This window comes from Spinacia oleracea, chromosome 5 (genome assembly GCF_020520425.1).
Source record: "Spinacia oleracea cultivar Varoflay chromosome 5, BTI_SOV_V1, whole genome shotgun sequence".
Lineage (NCBI taxonomy): Eukaryota > Viridiplantae > Streptophyta > Magnoliopsida > Caryophyllales > Amaranthaceae > Spinacia > Spinacia oleracea.
The window spans coordinates 14,261,856-14,280,207 of NC_079491.1; the positions used below are offsets into that span (position 1 = coordinate 14,261,856).

The following is an 18,352-nucleotide window of genomic DNA, read 5'->3' on the forward strand; positions in this document are numbered from 1 at the left end:
TAAATTCCAATGTATTTCGTAATTCGAATTCTTTTCAACGTAAAATTCTAAAATTATTTTGATTTCATAAATCGTTAAATATTTAGAACGTAAATAAAATAAATATACGTTAATTATATATATTACTAAATTCATAAATTCTATTTAAATATAAATAATATACGTTAAAATATATTAATAAAATTTATAAATTTACGGGGATTACACCTCTAAATTCTCACTACCCATTTTTGCACTTCAAATCTCCAAATTAATCAAATTACAAACTTATAGTATTCAACATGATTAAAAACATCGTGGAATTTTATAAAACAAATGTTATACTAGTCGTTGAATTGGGTCGTGGAATTTCATAAACGAAATGCTATACTAGCCATGGATTCCGTTAATCTTGTTGTTAAAAGATGGTAAAACAAAATTATTAAATGTTTTTAGGTGGTACAATAAAAGCTTGAGATTTTTAGGTGGTAAAACACAAATTTGGATTTTTTTAAGGTGGTAAAACACAAATTTGGATTTTTTTAAGGTGGTAAAACACAAAAAAAAAAAATCCTTAATATATTGATATGAAATTTATTTTGGAAATGAAATTTACCTATTTATTTGGAAATGAACATTTATCTATTGATTTGAAGATGGAATTTTATCTAATTATTTGGAATTGTTCATTTATCTACTGATTTGGAAATGAACATTTATCTAAGGATTGACAATTGAGCATTTACTAATTTTAAATGAACGTAGTTATTGTATTATTTTGTTATTAATTTGAATATATATTTACATTATAATGTGCAATTTTAAAACATGTCAAACAACACGTTTTACCCCAAAAAAATGAACAATTTAGGCATTGCCTATGTATAATTGTACTTGAATTACAAGATTTGGATACAATATTTATTTATTTGACCGGGGAAAATGTTGTCCTAAAGAAACTTTTGAGAAAGAGCCACATTTAACACTTGAAATAACAATGAAGTAGATATAGATTAAAAATTAATTACGAAAATTAAACTAAATGGACGATACATATATTAAAATAAAAGAAAATAAATAAATTGCAAAATTAAATCCTACTCAGTTTGTCACCCGTTTAACTAATTATTACACTAATTATGATTAAAAAATCAAAATAATCAAAATGCTAAATTGAGGAAAATAAAGGCTAAAAACGAACTAAAACAACTCAAATAATTGTCTAATCACTACCCTATAAGTGACATAAACATGTCATTCAAATTGATTTAAGTTATTTGATTCTGGTTCATATTCAAATAATATTTTGTACATGTTACACACTTGTTCATAATTTTCATCTTAAAAGGTTCATACTTTTTTTCTTTAATGTTCAAAGTTTTTATTTTAAATGTCCATGCCTGTTTGATTACAATTTTTCTTTAACATACTTGTTCATAATTGTTAGAATACTAGCGGTCGGGGCGCGCGTTGCGCGCGGTTTGCTCCGGATTAACTAATTTAATATCTAACTTCATTCTAATGTTCTATATATATTTGTACTAATGATACGTAGAGTGACAAGTTGTATCGACTTTGATTTAATGCTTACTTCACAATAGCATAGCTTAGGAATAACTAATTTGGTATCAACTTTGTTCTAATGCTCTATATTTATTTGTACTAATGATATGTAGAGTGACAAGTTGTACCAACTTTGATTTAATTTTTACTTCACAATATATGCTATGTCGTTTGTTTGCTATGTTATTAATTTTTTTACCTCTCGAAGTCAACGACAGTTTCATGGATATGTCGAACAACTTCTTGTTGAAATGTTTAATCTTGTTTCAGATGTCCGGTAATGGGAGAAATTTAATAATAATAAGAATAAAATTTAAAAGTAAAAATAAATTTAGCGGGTATCATTAAATTAAAAAGTAAAATGAAATTTAGTGGGGAGGTAATGTTCATAAGAAACAATAATCATCTCCAACTTTTTAAGGGTCACAGACATGTTAATAGTATTTATCGTGAATGTTCATATTGTGTCCTTTTTGCTATTTTGTTATTTTATCAATCTATTGTTCTTAGTAAATGTTCATAAAGTGCAGGATCAATTTTAAGTAGATTTTATTAAAAAGAAATGTTAATTTCATTGCATGTTTTCATAATTATTAACTTAATAGATTTTAACCATTTATTGGAAAAAGTTTCTCTCTCTAACCAACTAGCTCAAATCAATAAGCAACTAGCTCAAAACAATAAGCTAGAAAGTCAATTCTCACTCGTAATTGTGAGGTGATCCCGATTTAATTAGGGTTTGGTTCTTCGAAGTTCATCATATTTTCAGGAGTTTTTTGATCGGTGAGTGTAATTTTTTTTTTTTATTTGACACTGGCAAAAGAGAATTAAATCCTATTACGAAACGTAGACCCTTCTTTCCTGCATTTGTTTGCAATGACGTGTGCTCGTTCCACTCTATTCCTGTATGTTTTTAGGATTATGTAAATGTTGAAGGTTGATGCTAGGCTTCCTGATTTCTTGAAAGTCCCAAACAGTTTGGATTGTATTTCCGGTATTGAGGAAAAAAGCGAAAACATGATAAGTTATGAATAGGGTGAAAATAGCTTAACGACGCCGTTTTAAGGAGGTAGTGTAAATGAACAAGGGAGTCGATTCAATCTTAAAGCCCATAGCCAAAATCAACCCAAAACCCTCCAACATTTTTATAATTCAAGGATCAAGAAGGCCCATCTTTGCACTTCGTTTTGCATAATCTAAACAAATTACGTTTACAAACTTGAAAAAATTGCAATTTTAGAATTTATACATCATCAAATTTGTAGCTGTACTTCAGCCGAAAAAACTGAGAACTAGGAAATCCAATCTTACTCGTTACAATGGCGATTATCATCGAATAATTTCACAAAAATTCGAGCATAGTTGATTACCCAAATCACTTTCTGAAAAGAAAAAAAAGCTACAAAAATCCCAAAAGTCTTAAGATGGCTGAAGAAACAGAGAAGAGATTCCACAGTATCATGGACAAGCTCTTTCATTCTCCTAAATCTAATCTTTCTCTTTCCTCAAGGTACCCTTTGCTTTCTTCTTGATTGTAAGCCCCAATTCAGTTATCAATACCTTTCAGACCTTATTTTTGTTGGGAATTGTATGAATTATGAATTTGAGTTTTCTGGGTGTATCTGATTAAAGGGTATTTTTTGTTGTTATTGTTGGTGGTGGTGTTGTTTTTATGTGTGAACTAATTACACTATGTTGAGCTTCCAACTGTCTGTTGTTTAATTTGGAAGTTGGAGTAGCTTTAAAATTGAAAATAGTCATTAATCAGTTGATACTTGACCTATTGCCTGTTTGGTTAAGGGTTCGCATTGTTGTTTAATTAGAGTGACGAGTTGAATTCGGAATGTATACTGTTAAAGATGCTAAAGGAGTTTAATTCCTTTTTTTTTTTGTTGGGATTTTGTGGGATAGTTCATCAAGTGGACAGAAAACAAGAGGGCAGAAGCGCCCGTTTTCAGCAACAGAATCGAGTTTAAGAGGGGGTAAAGGTGAAGGTCAAAATGCAGCTCAAGCACCTCCGTGTAGACCATGGCATAGGGGAGATCTTATGAGGAGGTTGGCTACATTCAAATCCATGAAATGGTTTGCTAAACCCAAGGTTCGATTGTGTATGATTTCATGAGTCTTCTTGAACTACAGTGTTTTGTAAAATTTATGTTGTTTCCATTTGCGCATATACCTTATTGGAATTTTTGGAAATATAAGTGAGAGCATTGACATCAAGTTCCATTGAGTGATTTTGCACTGAAAATGGCAGTCCATGGTTAGGTCCTGGAACATTCCTGACTTTCTCAGCTTTGGAAAAATGCATAAACTATCTAATTAAGTAATTGATTGAGATTGTTACTTAGATGTCATGGATGTTGCGTGCTTTATTGATTAGTTGTTGCCTCGGGAAAATATTGTTTGTTATTGGCTTTGCATTCAACCCATTTGAAGGGCGGTGTCCTTTTTCATATTCACATCAAGTTTCACCATTCAAGCTGAACTAATTTGCATGGATTTAAGTTCTGGAACTAAGACTTTTTTACCATTCCTAGGCTGTGGATGCTGTGAACTGTGCAACGAGAGGTTGGGTTAACGTAGATTTGGACATCATAGCCTGTGAAGTTTGCGGAGCACGTCTGCAGTTTTCTACTCCTTCAGCTTGGAACCAGCAACAAGGCATGTTCTTTTATTTGCCTTTGCTACTCTCTTCTAGTTATTATATAGGTCTTTTTTCTTTTGTTGTCTTGACGGAAAAAGTATATCTTTGATACTATAATGAAATGTGCGTCTGTCCTTTCATGCTTTCTTTTGTGTAGTTGAGAAGGCAGCTTTAGTTTTCAGTTTGAAGTTGGAGTCTGGACACAAGCTTCTTTGTCAATGGATTGACAATGCTTGTGATGCAAAATTGGCATTGTTTCCGCCTATGACAACCGCAGTGTTGGTTGATCACTATAAAGAACGTTCTTCTGCGTTTTTGCAACTTTCAGCTCTACCTGTAGTACCTGCTTCAGTTATTGAGAGCATGAGAAGTTCTCAGTTGAAACATTTTCTCAAACAGTCAATAGCAGTGGAATGTGGTTCAGCACCCAACGATTCTTCTTGGACAGAGTATTTTGGGAATGATGTTGAAGTTGTTTCTGCTGATTTGTATTATCAGGTATAGTTATCAGTGTCCAGAGTATGCATGTCATTCCCGACTTCCCTCCTCCGCTCCTCCTCCCCCCCCCCCCCCCCCTCTCCCCCCTAAACTGTTTTATACAAATGTGCTTCTTGAAATTATTAGACAAGGTAACTCTCTTAGACTGAAGCAAACAAGAGAAGGATAGATAGTTAGAAATAAAAAATCCAGTGTCATAAATGAGAGAATTCATTTCTTCTAGTTCTAAATGTTACAAGTCTTTAGTCTTCTTAACCTATATGAAGAACCCCAAAGTTCATGTGAAGTAGGTGACGAATAAAACTATTTATTTTTGTAATAAATTTCCGAAAAGTGGCTAGCATGCTGAACCAAATATATGGATGCTACACTTTTCTCCCATTTGCCTACTGCTTTAATTTACAGTAGAGAAGTAAATAGACCCTGGCGATGGGAGGATACTTGCTAGGTGGTTCTTGATGTAATGAGGAGTGGATGATTCTTAACCTCTCACAAGTTATAACCCTTGTGCTGATCGGTTAAAAGAGAAATTATAGATGCTATATATGGCATTCCTATATATTGTCATTTTACTCACAAGTTATAACCCTTGTGCTGATCGGTTAAAAGAGAAATTATAGATGCTATATATGGCATTCCTCTATATTGTCATTTTACTCATCTGTTCACTACCCCTCAGTCACTCCCCTTTCTCCTTCAAACATGTCCAATAAAGTATGTGTTACATACTTACATCTGTCATCTGTGTGTTGTAATTCAGTTAGATACTTATACTCCGTTCATGCATTGCTTGTTATGAAAAAAAAATTCTCTTTTGCAGAGTTCTTTTGTCAAATATACCAGGTTGACTGACTTACAAGTTACAATGACATGTGGCTGATGTGCAGGCTCATAGGTTATTAAGTTTATGTGGATGGGAACCTCGATTGCTTCCTTACATGGTTGATTGTGAGGACCAGCCTAAACTGTCTGGTAGCAATGGAAACATATCCAACTTATCTCATGCAGCAGCTGATGAGCAGAGTAACAGGTTGTCTGTTTCTGTCTCAGGCTCCAGTGAAAATAGTAGGACAAATAATGATCCTGGGGCTTCAAGTATCTATTATGATCCTAATTCTACAGTATTGGATTGCAAGCTTTGTGGGGCAAGCATTGGTTTATGGGCCTTTACAACAGTTGCTCGGCCCCTAGAATTGGTTAGAGTAGTTGGTTTTGCTGAAATGGGTGGTGGAGGCGATTGTGGTAGCAAAAGATCTGCAACTGAAAATCATGCTAACAATGGGAAAAGTGATATAGCTGCTGCAAACGAGGAAGCTACACCGTCAAAGAAAACAATGTTGAATTTGACGATTGCTGGTGGGCTTACTCCAACAAAACAGAACTTCAGGGCAACAATCTCCTTACCTGTTATCGGTCGTAATGTAAGGACTCGACTTTCTTGTTTGTCATCAGATGTTAGTCCTGGGGAAGAGGAACCTACATCTCTTGATTCTATCATGGAAGGTTCAACTAAGAACATGCAAAACAAAGAGAAAAATTCCAGTATAATTGGTACTGAGACACAAGATGATGCACCTTCAACAACTGCAGATGATATTACCGATTCACAGGAGATGATTGGAGACAGTACATTGAGGAAGGTAAATATGTGACTGAGTTTCAGGATTATTCTATTTAGTGTAGTGCATGTTAATTCTTGAAGAACTCATAACATTGTTAAACGAGGCAGGAAACATCAAGCTTACCTAGTGGTGAACAGAATCCGAATGGTATAGGAGACACTGCAAGGATTGTTTCAACAAAGGACGCTTCAACTTTTAGCATAGGTGAGTTAAGTTGTTGTCACTGCTTCTTTCTTTATGATGCGTTTGGTTAATCACCGTCTTCCATATTATGTTGTTACGTTCATAATACTTTCTACCATTGGATTCTGTTTCTTGCACTTCATTCTAATGGAACTCAGACAAACTTTAAGGTCCTGGGTCTTCTGTATAGTGCGAAGATTCTGAAATTACAGTCTTATCTATGCCCACTCATTTGCAAAGTTTTTTTTTACATTAATGTCCCTTTTTCTCTTTTTTATCAGCCACAAAATGTTACAAAATCAAATCCTAAAAGCTGCACAATGTTATCATGTACTTCTATGTAACGTTTCACATGCTTACATTCACCATAAATATAATAAGTTATTGGTCTTGGCCTCTGGAGTTCTTTTCCAAAGTTACTTCTGAAGGGAAACTTGTTATAGCTATTAATTTTCGGTTTGGTTCAACTGAATTCTACATAAATTAACTTATCTGAACTTATTTTTGCTGTAAAGAATTTATTTGTGTTAAGTTGTCTGAAAAAACTTATTTTTGTTGAACTGAACTTATCTTATCTTATTTGAACTTAATTTTGCTGAAATAAGTCAAAATAAGTTATAAAAAGTAAAAAAAAAACATACCCAAAATTCAAGAATGATAAAAAAAAAACCCTCAGATTTATGTTTCGTCATCATAGACAAATGTGGGCATTACAGATTATCTACTTAAACTGCATTTTTCGTAATGCCAATAAATTACCATCTCCAAGCTAGGATTCCTTGTCTAATTCAAAATATGGGTTTGTAATGTGAATAGAGTGTTATAGCTTTCATCTCTGTTGACATAATTTGCCAGCCTATTACCATCTATAAGGAACCTAGGTCTATTTTCTGACCCCATGCTAACCAAACCTTTTGTGCACTTTGTCAGTTCTACTTTACTTTAGACCTATAAGGGAAAACTTCTAGATGAACAGGTACTTAGTACACTTGAAAATGTATATAGAGATCATAACGAACTTATTATATTTGACGTGGGATCCCATCTGTTTCCTTCCAGACGCTTTACATGTAAATCTGGAGCATGCTGAATGCTTGAATGCAAGTTCAGAGTAAAATTCAGTTTTTCTTTGATTATATTAGTTATGCCGTTGAATATTTCATATCAGATCTGTAGAACGGTAGCATGTGAAATGCTTGAAAGCAAGTTTTGTTGTAAACATTCTGGTTGTCTTTGGTGATATATTTATACCATAGAATGTCTCAAAAAATCCACATGGGAATTACTTTCCAAAAAAAAAAAAAAAAACCAGTTGGGAATTTGGCCACCTTCAAGGAAATTTGCGGCAATGTCATGAACTTGCATAATGAAGCAGAAATCAGATGAAGAAGGATGAGATTTAAATTGAGAATCTGGAATTACAGAAAATAGAGTATAGTTGTCTACCTTTTGGCCCGAGTCACTCCCAAGAGCTTAACAAATCTAAGATAACAATTCAATATTCTGGATGCCCTATACTTTTCCGACTCTCCCTTATTTATAGCATTTTTTATTCTCTTTTCCCTCTAATTAACTTACTATCTTCCTCTTCAAGCTACCATTAACAACTAATTATGCTATTTCTACACTACCATATTCTATTAGTTTGCTACAAATAATCACCATTTCTAGAAAAATATTGCAAATTACTGACGAAAAAGTGGAGTTCATACAAAATGGGACATAATTTATAACATATGATCTCCACCTTTTTGTCTGTGTATATTGTGTGATACTACCCATAAATTACTAATTGGAGGCAACACTTACTAAATGCTTTTATTTAAATGTTAAAAAGTTTATATCTCAAAATGTTTCTGTATTGTACACTTGCATATTAATGTGTAAGAAAGACAAGCATCAGTTATAATTATTTTTTTATCTATTAAAACTCACACGGTTAGTAGTTATGTTTTATTTTTAAAACTTTTTGTTAGAGAAGAAAAAAAAAGAAATTAGGAACTGGAGACTGTCCACAGCCACAGCAGGTATCTTAATATGGTGTGCCTTATTTTCATGAACATGACAAGTTACTGACTTACTGTGTACGCTTTTAGAAAATTTTCCTAATTATTTGGAAGCAAGACAAGCTTTTCTGTACAATGTGGTATCAGCTGCATTGTATTTGATGAATGATTTTAGCTGTCAGAGATTATGGTGTACTGATGTACTGTGCAGTGTGCACATAGTTGTTTTTCCATCAATGGTCCCTCTATCTGCAGAAGACCTTCACATTTTAGAATATTGGGTCCAATATCTCTATATTTCATTTTAATTATCCCATTCAATTTTTTCTGGACTTGAGTTTGTGTTAAACCCTACTATCTACTATATGCCACATTTTTTAGGGGCTTAATAACAAATATGATGAACCAAAAACAGGGAAGTGTAATTCTGAACATTGTTGTTATTTTTTATTTTTTTCCTGGTTGTACTGGAAATTTAATAGCGCCATTAGTACAATCATCTTCTGTTAAATTTTCTTCTTCTCATTACAATTTCTAGCTCTCAGTTATATTACAAACTGCGCTCAATCTATAACACTATATATGTAGTGGATAGCTACTACAAATCATCATGTATGTAATTGCCTTCATTAACTTTCCCTTGTACTATGTGTATGCAAAAATACTTTCATCTTCCCAGTTTTGGACAGGTCAGGGGAGTCCTTAGCTAAAATTGACTTGATTCAAATGGTTCTAGGAAAAAAATCAGCACATGAATAGATCTGAAATCGACTCAGGTTGATCCCCAGAAGCTGCATGTAATATTATTGGGCACACCACAGGCTTGAATACAATCTGTTGCAGAGAGTCAACCACTTGATCCTACCAAGTTAGCCATAGTACAAAACACCATCTAGGGACCCCTGGGTTGTTACTTGTTCTCCTTCATCCTACTCTTTGGAGAACACCAGTCAACTTCACCTACATGCAAGTTTAGAGATCTCAGCTTTTGCAAAGCCACTGATCTGAATGCCTGTTTTGCTGCAAAGATCTCTGTGCTCCTAGAATCATCTGCAGGGGGCTATCATAGCTCTTGTAGAAAATTGAGAATCATAGGTCTTTCTAAGATCAGTTTTGAATTCTTGTGTATGTAGGGGAAATTCCTTTAAGCCTTTACTGACTACCAACTGACGGCACCACAAAATATTGGTATCTTATACTCCGTATGTCAATTTGGGAACATCAGGAAAGAAAAGGAACAAGGGTAGATAAGGACTAGTCTTCCTAGTCTGTTATGGTCATAACTTGCCGTTTTATCTTTCAAATAATCCTATAAGGTTTTCGATCTGGAAGGTAGACAATGATAGATAAGTGCAGATTGTTCAGGTGTTCTGTTTACTTGTATATTTGTCCAATTTGTCTTGCCGGAGGTCAGAAATATGCAGATATGAACTATTTGTATGTCCTGCATTCAATGTGCACTCAAAATTTCTGTTATTACCTTCATCTTCTGTTGAAATTGATCTGCAGTAAGGTGATCAATTATGCAAGTTTGTAGATTAAGATTTCAATAATTTGTGAAACTGTTGTCCTTTAGTTTCGTATGCTAGTACTTTACGCCTGATGTCTGCCTCGTGAAAGTTCCCAGTGTACTTTTCTGTTTTTTTATTATATTTTTTTATTATGATTTATGCCTAGTTTTCTCAACAATAATGAACAGTACTAGGGGGGTGACTCTTTCTAACATATACACTTGTTTTGTCCAGAAAAAGCTATAAGCAGGCATTCATCCAATAAAAAGATGGAGTTCCATCCAATCAGGCAGCACAGACATTTTTGCCCTTGGGTTGTGTCAACAGAGACCGTATCCCCAGGATGGCAACAAACTTTATCAGCTCTGCAAAAGGAGAAAATGTTTTCAGTTCCAGAATTGGAGGGTTCTCCTTCATCTCCATCCTTGATCAAGGTAATCCAGAACCTTCCATTTTAAGAGTGCTGTTTAATAGTCAAGTGACATTTGGAACTGGTGATGTCAATTCTTTCAATCCATATACTTCAAATGCTATAATATTGCGCCTGCTATAACTTATATAAGTGACTCTAATTACCTTTTAAGTTTGAAACAGCAGTTAGCTGTTAGTGTGACCATTGCAGCCATGAACTTTGATTGTGGATGATGAGAAAATAAGTACCCATTTCTTTTGACAACCATGTCTGTTGCAAACTAGATTGTGTAGTAGGCAGGAACACCTGCCTTAATTTTTATTTTATTTTATGATATCTTGTTCAAGATGACAACTATTCCACATTTATTTTTGTAGGTTGATGATCCTATTACATCTATTAGGAGGCTTTTCGAGTCTCCTCCAGCTAAAACACCGAAACGTGCTTCAAAGTAATCTTCTACAGTTTAGCCAAGATTAGCAGATACTGCTGGATAATTTCCAAGAAATGCATTCAACCTTTATTACAAGTGTATTAGGTAATGCATCTTCCTGTATCAACTTTAGGTGCTGCCGCATTCATTGCTTGGTAGTTTTTCTCTTGTTTTCTTTGTGGTCATGGGACCGTGTTAGTGGTCAGTTACGTAAAATTGAGTAGGGTTTTTGGAAATAGAAACAAAGTTGTATTATATTATACCATTCGTTCACTCTATATGACAAAAATGATGAACAAGAAATGAGATGTGAGTGAATTTCTGATGTCATTCTTGTAGCAGGCCACAATTCTTGATTATGACTTTTGAGTAAGGGCGGTTGAAACCCCTTTCAGCCACTACAGCTCTCTTGTCACCAATCAACTTCGCCACCCTGAAAGTTGTAGAACCAGCCAAGTTTTGTCAGTACTGATTCATATGATGCAAGACTAGTAGTTGTAGAGATTGTAGACTAGTTGCTTAGGTTTCTGGATAAAATTGTTAACATTCACCCCCCCCCCCCTCCCCTTAGGGTTTGTGGAAGAGAACACATAATTTAAGTTGATAGAATTATCTACTTGCTCAAGTGTTACTTCTATTTTTTCTAAATCCTGTTTTTTTTTATGATCCTGTGAAAGATTAAATGGAATGCAAAGGGATTATACTGTGAAAATTTTATCGTAGTTGACCACCGTCGCTAGTGGTAGTGTGGCGGGTGGGGTTGTTTTCCATGGTAAACACCCGTCTTCTAATGTGTGTGGAAAATCTAAAATCCGATGTGAATTTGGAAAAAAAAAAACTTGTACAGAAAATTATGATCCTTTTAATGGAGCTATCTACCTGTGGAATTGTGTATGGACTATGGAGTTAGTTAGGTAATGTTAATGCCTAGGGAAAATGCAGTATAGTTATTATATTTCCATTTTCCTCCTTACCTAAAATATGGAGAACTTGTATTATCTTGCACTGTCTTGACCTGACCAATCCTCTCTACAACATCCATTCCTTCAATCACTTTGCCAACAACCAATGCCGATGAATCGAGCTCCGGTGAGTCCTTAGTTGCAATAGTGAACTCCGTGCCATTCGGCTCAAGCCCAACCTCCTCCTGATCAATCTGTAACTTCCCTCCTCTGGCAACCAACTTTGTTTTAGGCGGCGGTTTTAAAGGATCCCTAACAATGATACTCACAGTTCCAGCCAAGTTCTTAGTTCCTGTACTTTCCTCACTTTCTCTCTCCAATTCTTGAACCAACTTATCATTCTTGAAACTCCTTCCTGTTCTGCTTGCAAGCTCTGCATCCACCCCATAGGATCGAATCCCTCCGTGTTGAACATAGTTTGGCATGATTTTAACAAACTCTTTCCTTCTGTAACTTATTCCTGCTTTTCCACTAACAATGTCACTAAATGTTGCTGCTCCAACAGGAGCTTTTTGATCATATAATGCTATTACAATCCTTCCTGTCGGCTTTCCATCAATCGATACATCAAGAAACACCTGTTTAGTAGTAGGAGGAACTCTTTCAGTAGTCTTTGGAGTCGCCTCAACTTCTTCTTGAACAACTTCACCTTTGGTCTCTTGAACTCCTTCAGTGTTCTCTGGTTTCACCTCCACTTCACCTTTGGTCTCTTGAACTGTTTCTGTGTTATTTGGAGTTGCCTGAACATTTTCTAGCTCAACTTCACCTTTTGTCTCTTGAACTGTTTCGGTGTTCTTTGGAGTTGCCTCAACTTCACCTTTTGTCTCTTGAAATCCTTCGGTGTTCTCTGGAGTCGCATCAACTTCACCTTTGGCCTCTTGAACTCCTTCCGTGTTCTCTGAAGTCGCCTCAACTTCTTCTTGCGGGTTTTCCTCTGCTCGCGCATCCAAAAAAGGATGGGAATGAAGAGTCTGAGAGGCCAAGAGGAGCAGAGAGGTGTTGGTGAAGATAGTGAGCTCTCGGCGTGAAATCTTGCTGCATTGTTTAGGAACCGGAGGAGAAACGCTAGCGTGTACACTCTGGTTTTCAGTAATGTGTGGTGGTTTTCGGGTGTGAAGGATCTGAGTAGGTGATAGTGTGAGTTTTAGGTGTTGAAGCATCCTTGTAGTTCTGTGGAAGAGAGCTTTTGATGCTGTATTTCTCTATCCTTGTTGCTTCAGTAGTGTATTGTTTATGCTCCATTAGGTCGGTCACTGGTAGTTTGTCAAAGAAAACAGAAGTTGATAATGTGGATAAGATAGAAAGCTCATGAATGTTGAGCATCATTTGACACCACAATCATAAACTCTAAAGTGTTGGTAGGCCATCCTTTTATTAGACTACTTGTTTGCCAATAATCAGAAACTAAAGCCATCCCCATACAATGGTTGCGTATTGTATTGTATTGTATTGTTTTTCAGTAAGACCATATAGGATTAAGTTTTCTTTGTTTGAAATATAAATATTTAAGAAGTACTTGAATATATAACATTGGTTTTGAAATTGAATAATCTTAGAGCATCCTGAATGGTAAGCTAATTGTTAAATTAGCTTGTCATGCCAACTAAGATTTTAAGCTAATTTAATTTCTATGTAGTTTATGTCCCAGTGGCAAGCTAATTTATCAAACTTGGTTGATACTTCGTATTAAATTAGGTTCACTTTTCAATTAATTATTTAATTTAAACTTTATTTTATTTAAAAACTTGCACTCCAATGATTAAGCAATTTAAGCTAGTAGTTTGAGTAAAATGACTCTGAATATCCTACAAATTATTTGACGATGTGTAAAGATAATTCATATCTGTATTAATTTGTAGATGGTGTCAACAATAACTAAAATTTCATTCGGAATTCGCTAATTATTGTTGAAGACAAACAACAATGAAATTGCTGAAAAATTGCAGCGAATGCAGACAATAATGGTGTGATCATAAGCCATGAACCATCTTTCTTCCCCATTCAATTTCCCATCTCATCAAAATTCACAATGTTATCGCATATCAACCTTTGTTCGATCTCTGGAAGTCTGGAATAATTAGTGTATTGTTTTAAAAGAAAATCCTAACAAGAATCCAGTTTAATTGTTGGTCAACTCTATAAATGGTCAAGAATAAATGTAAATATATTAAAATAAACAGTATAGATCGGAGATAGTTACCATGGCTACAATTTAAATGTAGCCATAGCAAAATCATTCATTTAGTAATTTTTATATAAACATTTTAATATTTTCCGACCAAAGAGCCCGACTCCAGTTAATGCCTTTTGGGCCTTTTGGCAGTCAGCTTTCCTATTTTAAAAAATGTTTAGGTCTATTCAACAACTTATTTTCCGTCATATCTCATATGATAGCAGTAACAACACCAACGTTTGCAACTTCAAACTCTACTTGTGCTTTCCAACTCAACCAAAAAAACAAAATCTACTGTAATTCTTTGTTAGGGAAGTACCATCAATGAACTTGCAATCGGAAAACAGGCTGTACACAAGCTACTATCCTTCACGTTTCTAAGGCACAACTCTCTGTCTCTGTTAGATTATTGTAAATGGCATATTGGCAATCCGATTTGCGGCCTACATATTGATGCTTGAAAACATGAGCACTGGTCCTTTGAGGTCGACTTGAAGACTGATCCAATCATGAATCATGTGCCTGAGAGAAATGAACAGTGATGTCCTTCGGGATTCAGAAATAGCCAACACCTTTGAGCTCATGTGCAGATGGCTGACTGAAATCACCACCATTTCCCAAAAACACAACACGCCCTGCAATAACCAAATAATACAAATATATACTTATAAGCACACCCACACGGCCACACTACACATCACACGCATCAACATAGCACTGCCTCTTCTGCAGGATACATTCAGTGCCAGGCAATCATATTCAGAGACGACCAACAAAATGCAGGGGCAAGTGATCCAATACGTTACGTTTAGAACATTAAATTTTGATAAATATCAACAACAGAAGCACTCTAATTTTTTTATATTATGTCATTATCATAAATGTAATAGTAGTAATTCTAGTAAAAACATACCATTTCGCCGAATCGCGATTTCCCTCATTCGCTTAACAAGACCTGTATTTTGATCAGTAAAGATTTTTGTCTCCAGATTTCCCTCCAGATAAAGTATTGTACTGCATCAAGAACCAAGCATTGCATATTATTTGTAAGAAAATATCACAAGATAAGATTTCCACAGGTCAAAGCAACAACCAAATTTTTTTCAAAAAAAAAAAAACATACTTCTAATGATTGTTGATATAATGATAACCACTAGAAAGTAAACTGGCAACATGGATATCACTAAATTATAAAACATATACGAAGTATACAACAGTAGCAAATACATTCTAAACGCAGCTCCAAAGGCCATCACAAATTCATAATTACAGAATAGACAGTAATCCACCCAGTTCAGATAGGGAAGCAAACTTTGTCAAGGAACAAAGCATCTGTTCAACATTAGGCATGGGTGTTGGATATGGGTAAGTGTCCAAGGGTCCAGTAACAAAAAATTTAGGACATGGGGACTCTGTTCAGAGTTCAGACATATGGTAGCATATTGTATGTGTATGTGACTATGTGAGTATTTGTGTAGAGAGAGATATTAGTCACACATACCAAACTCTAGGGTGTAACTATGTAAGCAACAGGAAGAGTTAAGACGAAAGAGAAAAGAATGGCACAAAAGAGAGAAACTGAGCAAAAATGAATTGAGCATCTATTGGCCTCGGCTGTCATCTTCCTCCTCTCTCATCATCAACTACTAGCACAGAAAAACCAACAGGCCATCGATGTCTCCTCTACCCCTATTCTCAGCATCCAAATCAGATCTCTCCCTCTAATTTTCTTCCCCTCCTTCCCGGTTTCTCCCCTCAATTTGTGGCTAATTCAGACATACAGGGCCTACCATCCGTGTCTAACTGAATGAAAATTCTGATCCAGATTTCATACCCATAATGGTGTTATGCCTTGTTGTAACAAGATGAGTACTGAGCAATTTTGTTGTGTCCAGGAAGCATAGTAGTGGACTAACTGACTAAATCAAAAGTATTATCGACCTATTCTAAGATCCTAACCGTTCTTTTGGTTGTGGATTGGGACAGTGAATCTCCTCAGAAACCAAGGATCCAAAGAGAAACTCGTCTTATTATAGAGTTAAGAGTATGTATATCTAATTGACAAAAAAAAAAGAATGTGAATATATGCCCATCAAAAGAAATGTGTATATCATATTATCATCTGACATACCCACTGAGGTAATGATAATTGTAATGGTAAGACTTAGACTTAATGTCATCTTTACAATACTCCACAGAAAACTAACATAGATGTAATTCTTTCAAAGGACAAAATCTTCCACAAAACGATGAGTTGCCCGACAAAATGGACAATGCGCTCCATGACTCATTTAGTTGCACGCTTGTACCAATTGATGCCTTAATGGTCTTATACAGGCGGATGGATATAAAGAATACATATCATTAGCACAAAGATGGGGCTGATGGACCAGAATGATTGTTCTTATATGAAACCTTCTTGCAACCTTCTTTCTCTGCTTTGATATGATGTGCAGCAGAATGAAATTTGTAACAGGGAAAATATAATTACATGGACAAGGATAACAAGATAGTTGACAAGAATTGATAATTTTAATGTTGATTACAAATTTGGTATTCTTCATGCCTGTTTTTACTTGTTAGGACATAACGAATTTGTTGTAGAAAGTAATTTATTTTAATTGGTTAAGGATCTACTCAATAACGAGTCTGTATGGGCATTAAAAGATGAATATACTCTTCATATGTTATGTATGGTTAGCAGTTCTATACATCTTACTCTAATATATTTAGAAATTCAAGGTTTAATACGCTTGGATGAAATGTTGGCACCTCAGAATGAATCCCCTTTACAGGACACTTTCAGGCTAGATAAAGCCACACGAACAAATGTTGCACTGCAATCAACAATTGATTTCTTATACTCCGTAGTTGAATGCCGGAAAAATCTAGAACACTCTCATTTAAGCACACATTGGTTCTCATTCGAAAACAAACATTGAAGTTCATTTCAATGTTTGATGACCGTAAAGCTAAATTCTTTACTCCGCTCCCTCATAAAATACCAGCAAAACCCAAAAAAAGTTCAACCATGCTAAAGACTTAACACACAACTTATCCGAAGAAAAGAACTAAGAAGTTTCATCATTCACAACCAAGCAGACAAAATGACTAGTAAACACTACAATAGGATATAGAGATCAAGAAAAGGAGGTTACCCAGGTGGAGCATTCTTCATTACAACATCACCCAAGTGTTCTGGATAGATAGCAACCCGATGCCATTGAACATTACAACGATCAGCATACTCCCTCGGCTCTTCATTAGGAAATGGAATCCGCTCATTCCTAATCCCACCCGTTCCTACAGTAGTAAGCGTCATCAATTTCCCATTCTTCAGCCTCTTCTGCATAGGACTCTGCCCTACTTGTCCAACCAATATAGCCTAATTCCAGAAATTGGCACTCAATTAATCATCCAATTAACACACATAAAACCTCCAATCTTACATTCTCACACATATATTTGCAGTTTTCGACAAATCCAGCAACTTAGATCTCCACAATTAACAATCAAACAATTGCTAATATCTCAACAACAACAACCCATTTCCATTAAATTACTATGTTCAAACAGCATATATCCAATAAGGCTCGACTCGAGACCAGTACTTGTACATGACCATAAATTGTTTACTAAAATGTACGAACCTTGTAAATGCCGATGTCTAAGCCACCTTCAAGGACCGTCTGATTGTAGGCACGGTGTCCTGCCGATTTGGGGGAAGTTGAGGAGAACTCAGAGGAGGAAGCGGTGGAGTTATCAGGGGGTAACTCGGTCGATTCAGTGTCCGAGTCGAGAGTTGGTAACTCGTCTAGCAATTTATCCAAGTTGTCGTCTGGAATTGAAGGTCCAGTGGAGAAGAAGGAATTGGTAGTGTGATTAAGATAACAAGAGGGTTTTTTATTTGAGATGAGATTTCGATATAGTCTTCTTGAAATTGCTGCCATTGAGTTTGAGGTAGCCATTGATGGAGAGTTTGATCAGAGAGAGGGAGAGAGAATTGCAAGGTTTTGGGGCTTAAACCTGAGTAAAACCCTAGGGGAAATGACTACTGAGGTCTGAGGTGGGAGACTCAACGGTCAACAACTCAACACTAGGTAGTAGACCTGTCAAACGGGTCGGTCGGGTTGGGTTGTAAAAAAATATTTTCGGGTTTGGGTTGAATCGGGTCGATCACTTTCGGGTTCAGGTTTATAAATGCTTGTTCAAGACCCAGAATTTTTGGGTTCGGGTCGACCCAACGGGTTGAGAGATTTTAAAACGCGCATTATATTTTCATTAATTTAGGTGATAAATATACAAAATATGAGCAGAAATTAACAAAATTTCCTACACAAGTTTATATTTAGTCAAATTCAAC

At 35.4% G+C, this 18,352-nt stretch overlaps 3 protein-coding genes across 3 annotated transcripts; 1 reads left to right on the forward strand and 2 right to left on the reverse strand.

Moving 5' to 3' along the window:
* The first annotated feature begins 2,730 nt into the window (after positions 1-2,730).
* LOC110789478 (uncharacterized) lies at positions 2,731-11,184 on the forward strand. The gene is made up of 8 exons (XM_021994144.2): positions 2,731-3,052; positions 3,454-3,640; positions 4,083-4,206; positions 4,347-4,687; positions 5,575-6,327; positions 6,417-6,513; positions 10,244-10,443; positions 10,799-11,184. The coding sequence occupies exons 1-8, from the start codon at positions 2,967-2,969 to the stop codon at positions 10,874-10,876; spliced, it is 1,866 nt and encodes a 621-aa protein (XP_021849836.2). The 5' UTR covers positions 2,731-2,966; the 3' UTR covers positions 10,877-11,184.
* LOC110789479 (peptidyl-prolyl cis-trans isomerase CYP26-2, chloroplastic) lies at positions 11,091-13,174 on the reverse strand. Its single transcript, XM_021994146.2, has 2 exons — positions 11,829-13,174; positions 11,091-11,287 (listed from the first exon to the last, which is right to left on the reverse strand). The coding sequence occupies exons 1-2, from the start codon at positions 12,974-12,976 to the stop codon at positions 11,182-11,184; spliced, it is 1,254 nt and encodes a 417-aa protein (XP_021849838.2). The 5' UTR covers positions 12,977-13,174; the 3' UTR covers positions 11,091-11,181.
* An 828-nt stretch (positions 13,175-14,002) lies between these two features.
* On the reverse strand, positions 14,003-18,052 carry LOC110789480 (single-stranded DNA-binding protein, mitochondrial). Its single transcript, XM_021994147.2, has 4 exons — positions 17,640-18,052; positions 17,148-17,374; positions 14,903-15,003; positions 14,003-14,624 (listed from the first exon to the last, which is right to left on the reverse strand). The coding sequence occupies exons 1-4, from the start codon at positions 17,955-17,957 to the stop codon at positions 14,545-14,547; spliced, it is 726 nt and encodes a 241-aa protein (XP_021849839.1). The 5' UTR covers positions 17,958-18,052; the 3' UTR covers positions 14,003-14,544.
* Positions 18,053-18,352: the final 300 nt, after the last annotated feature.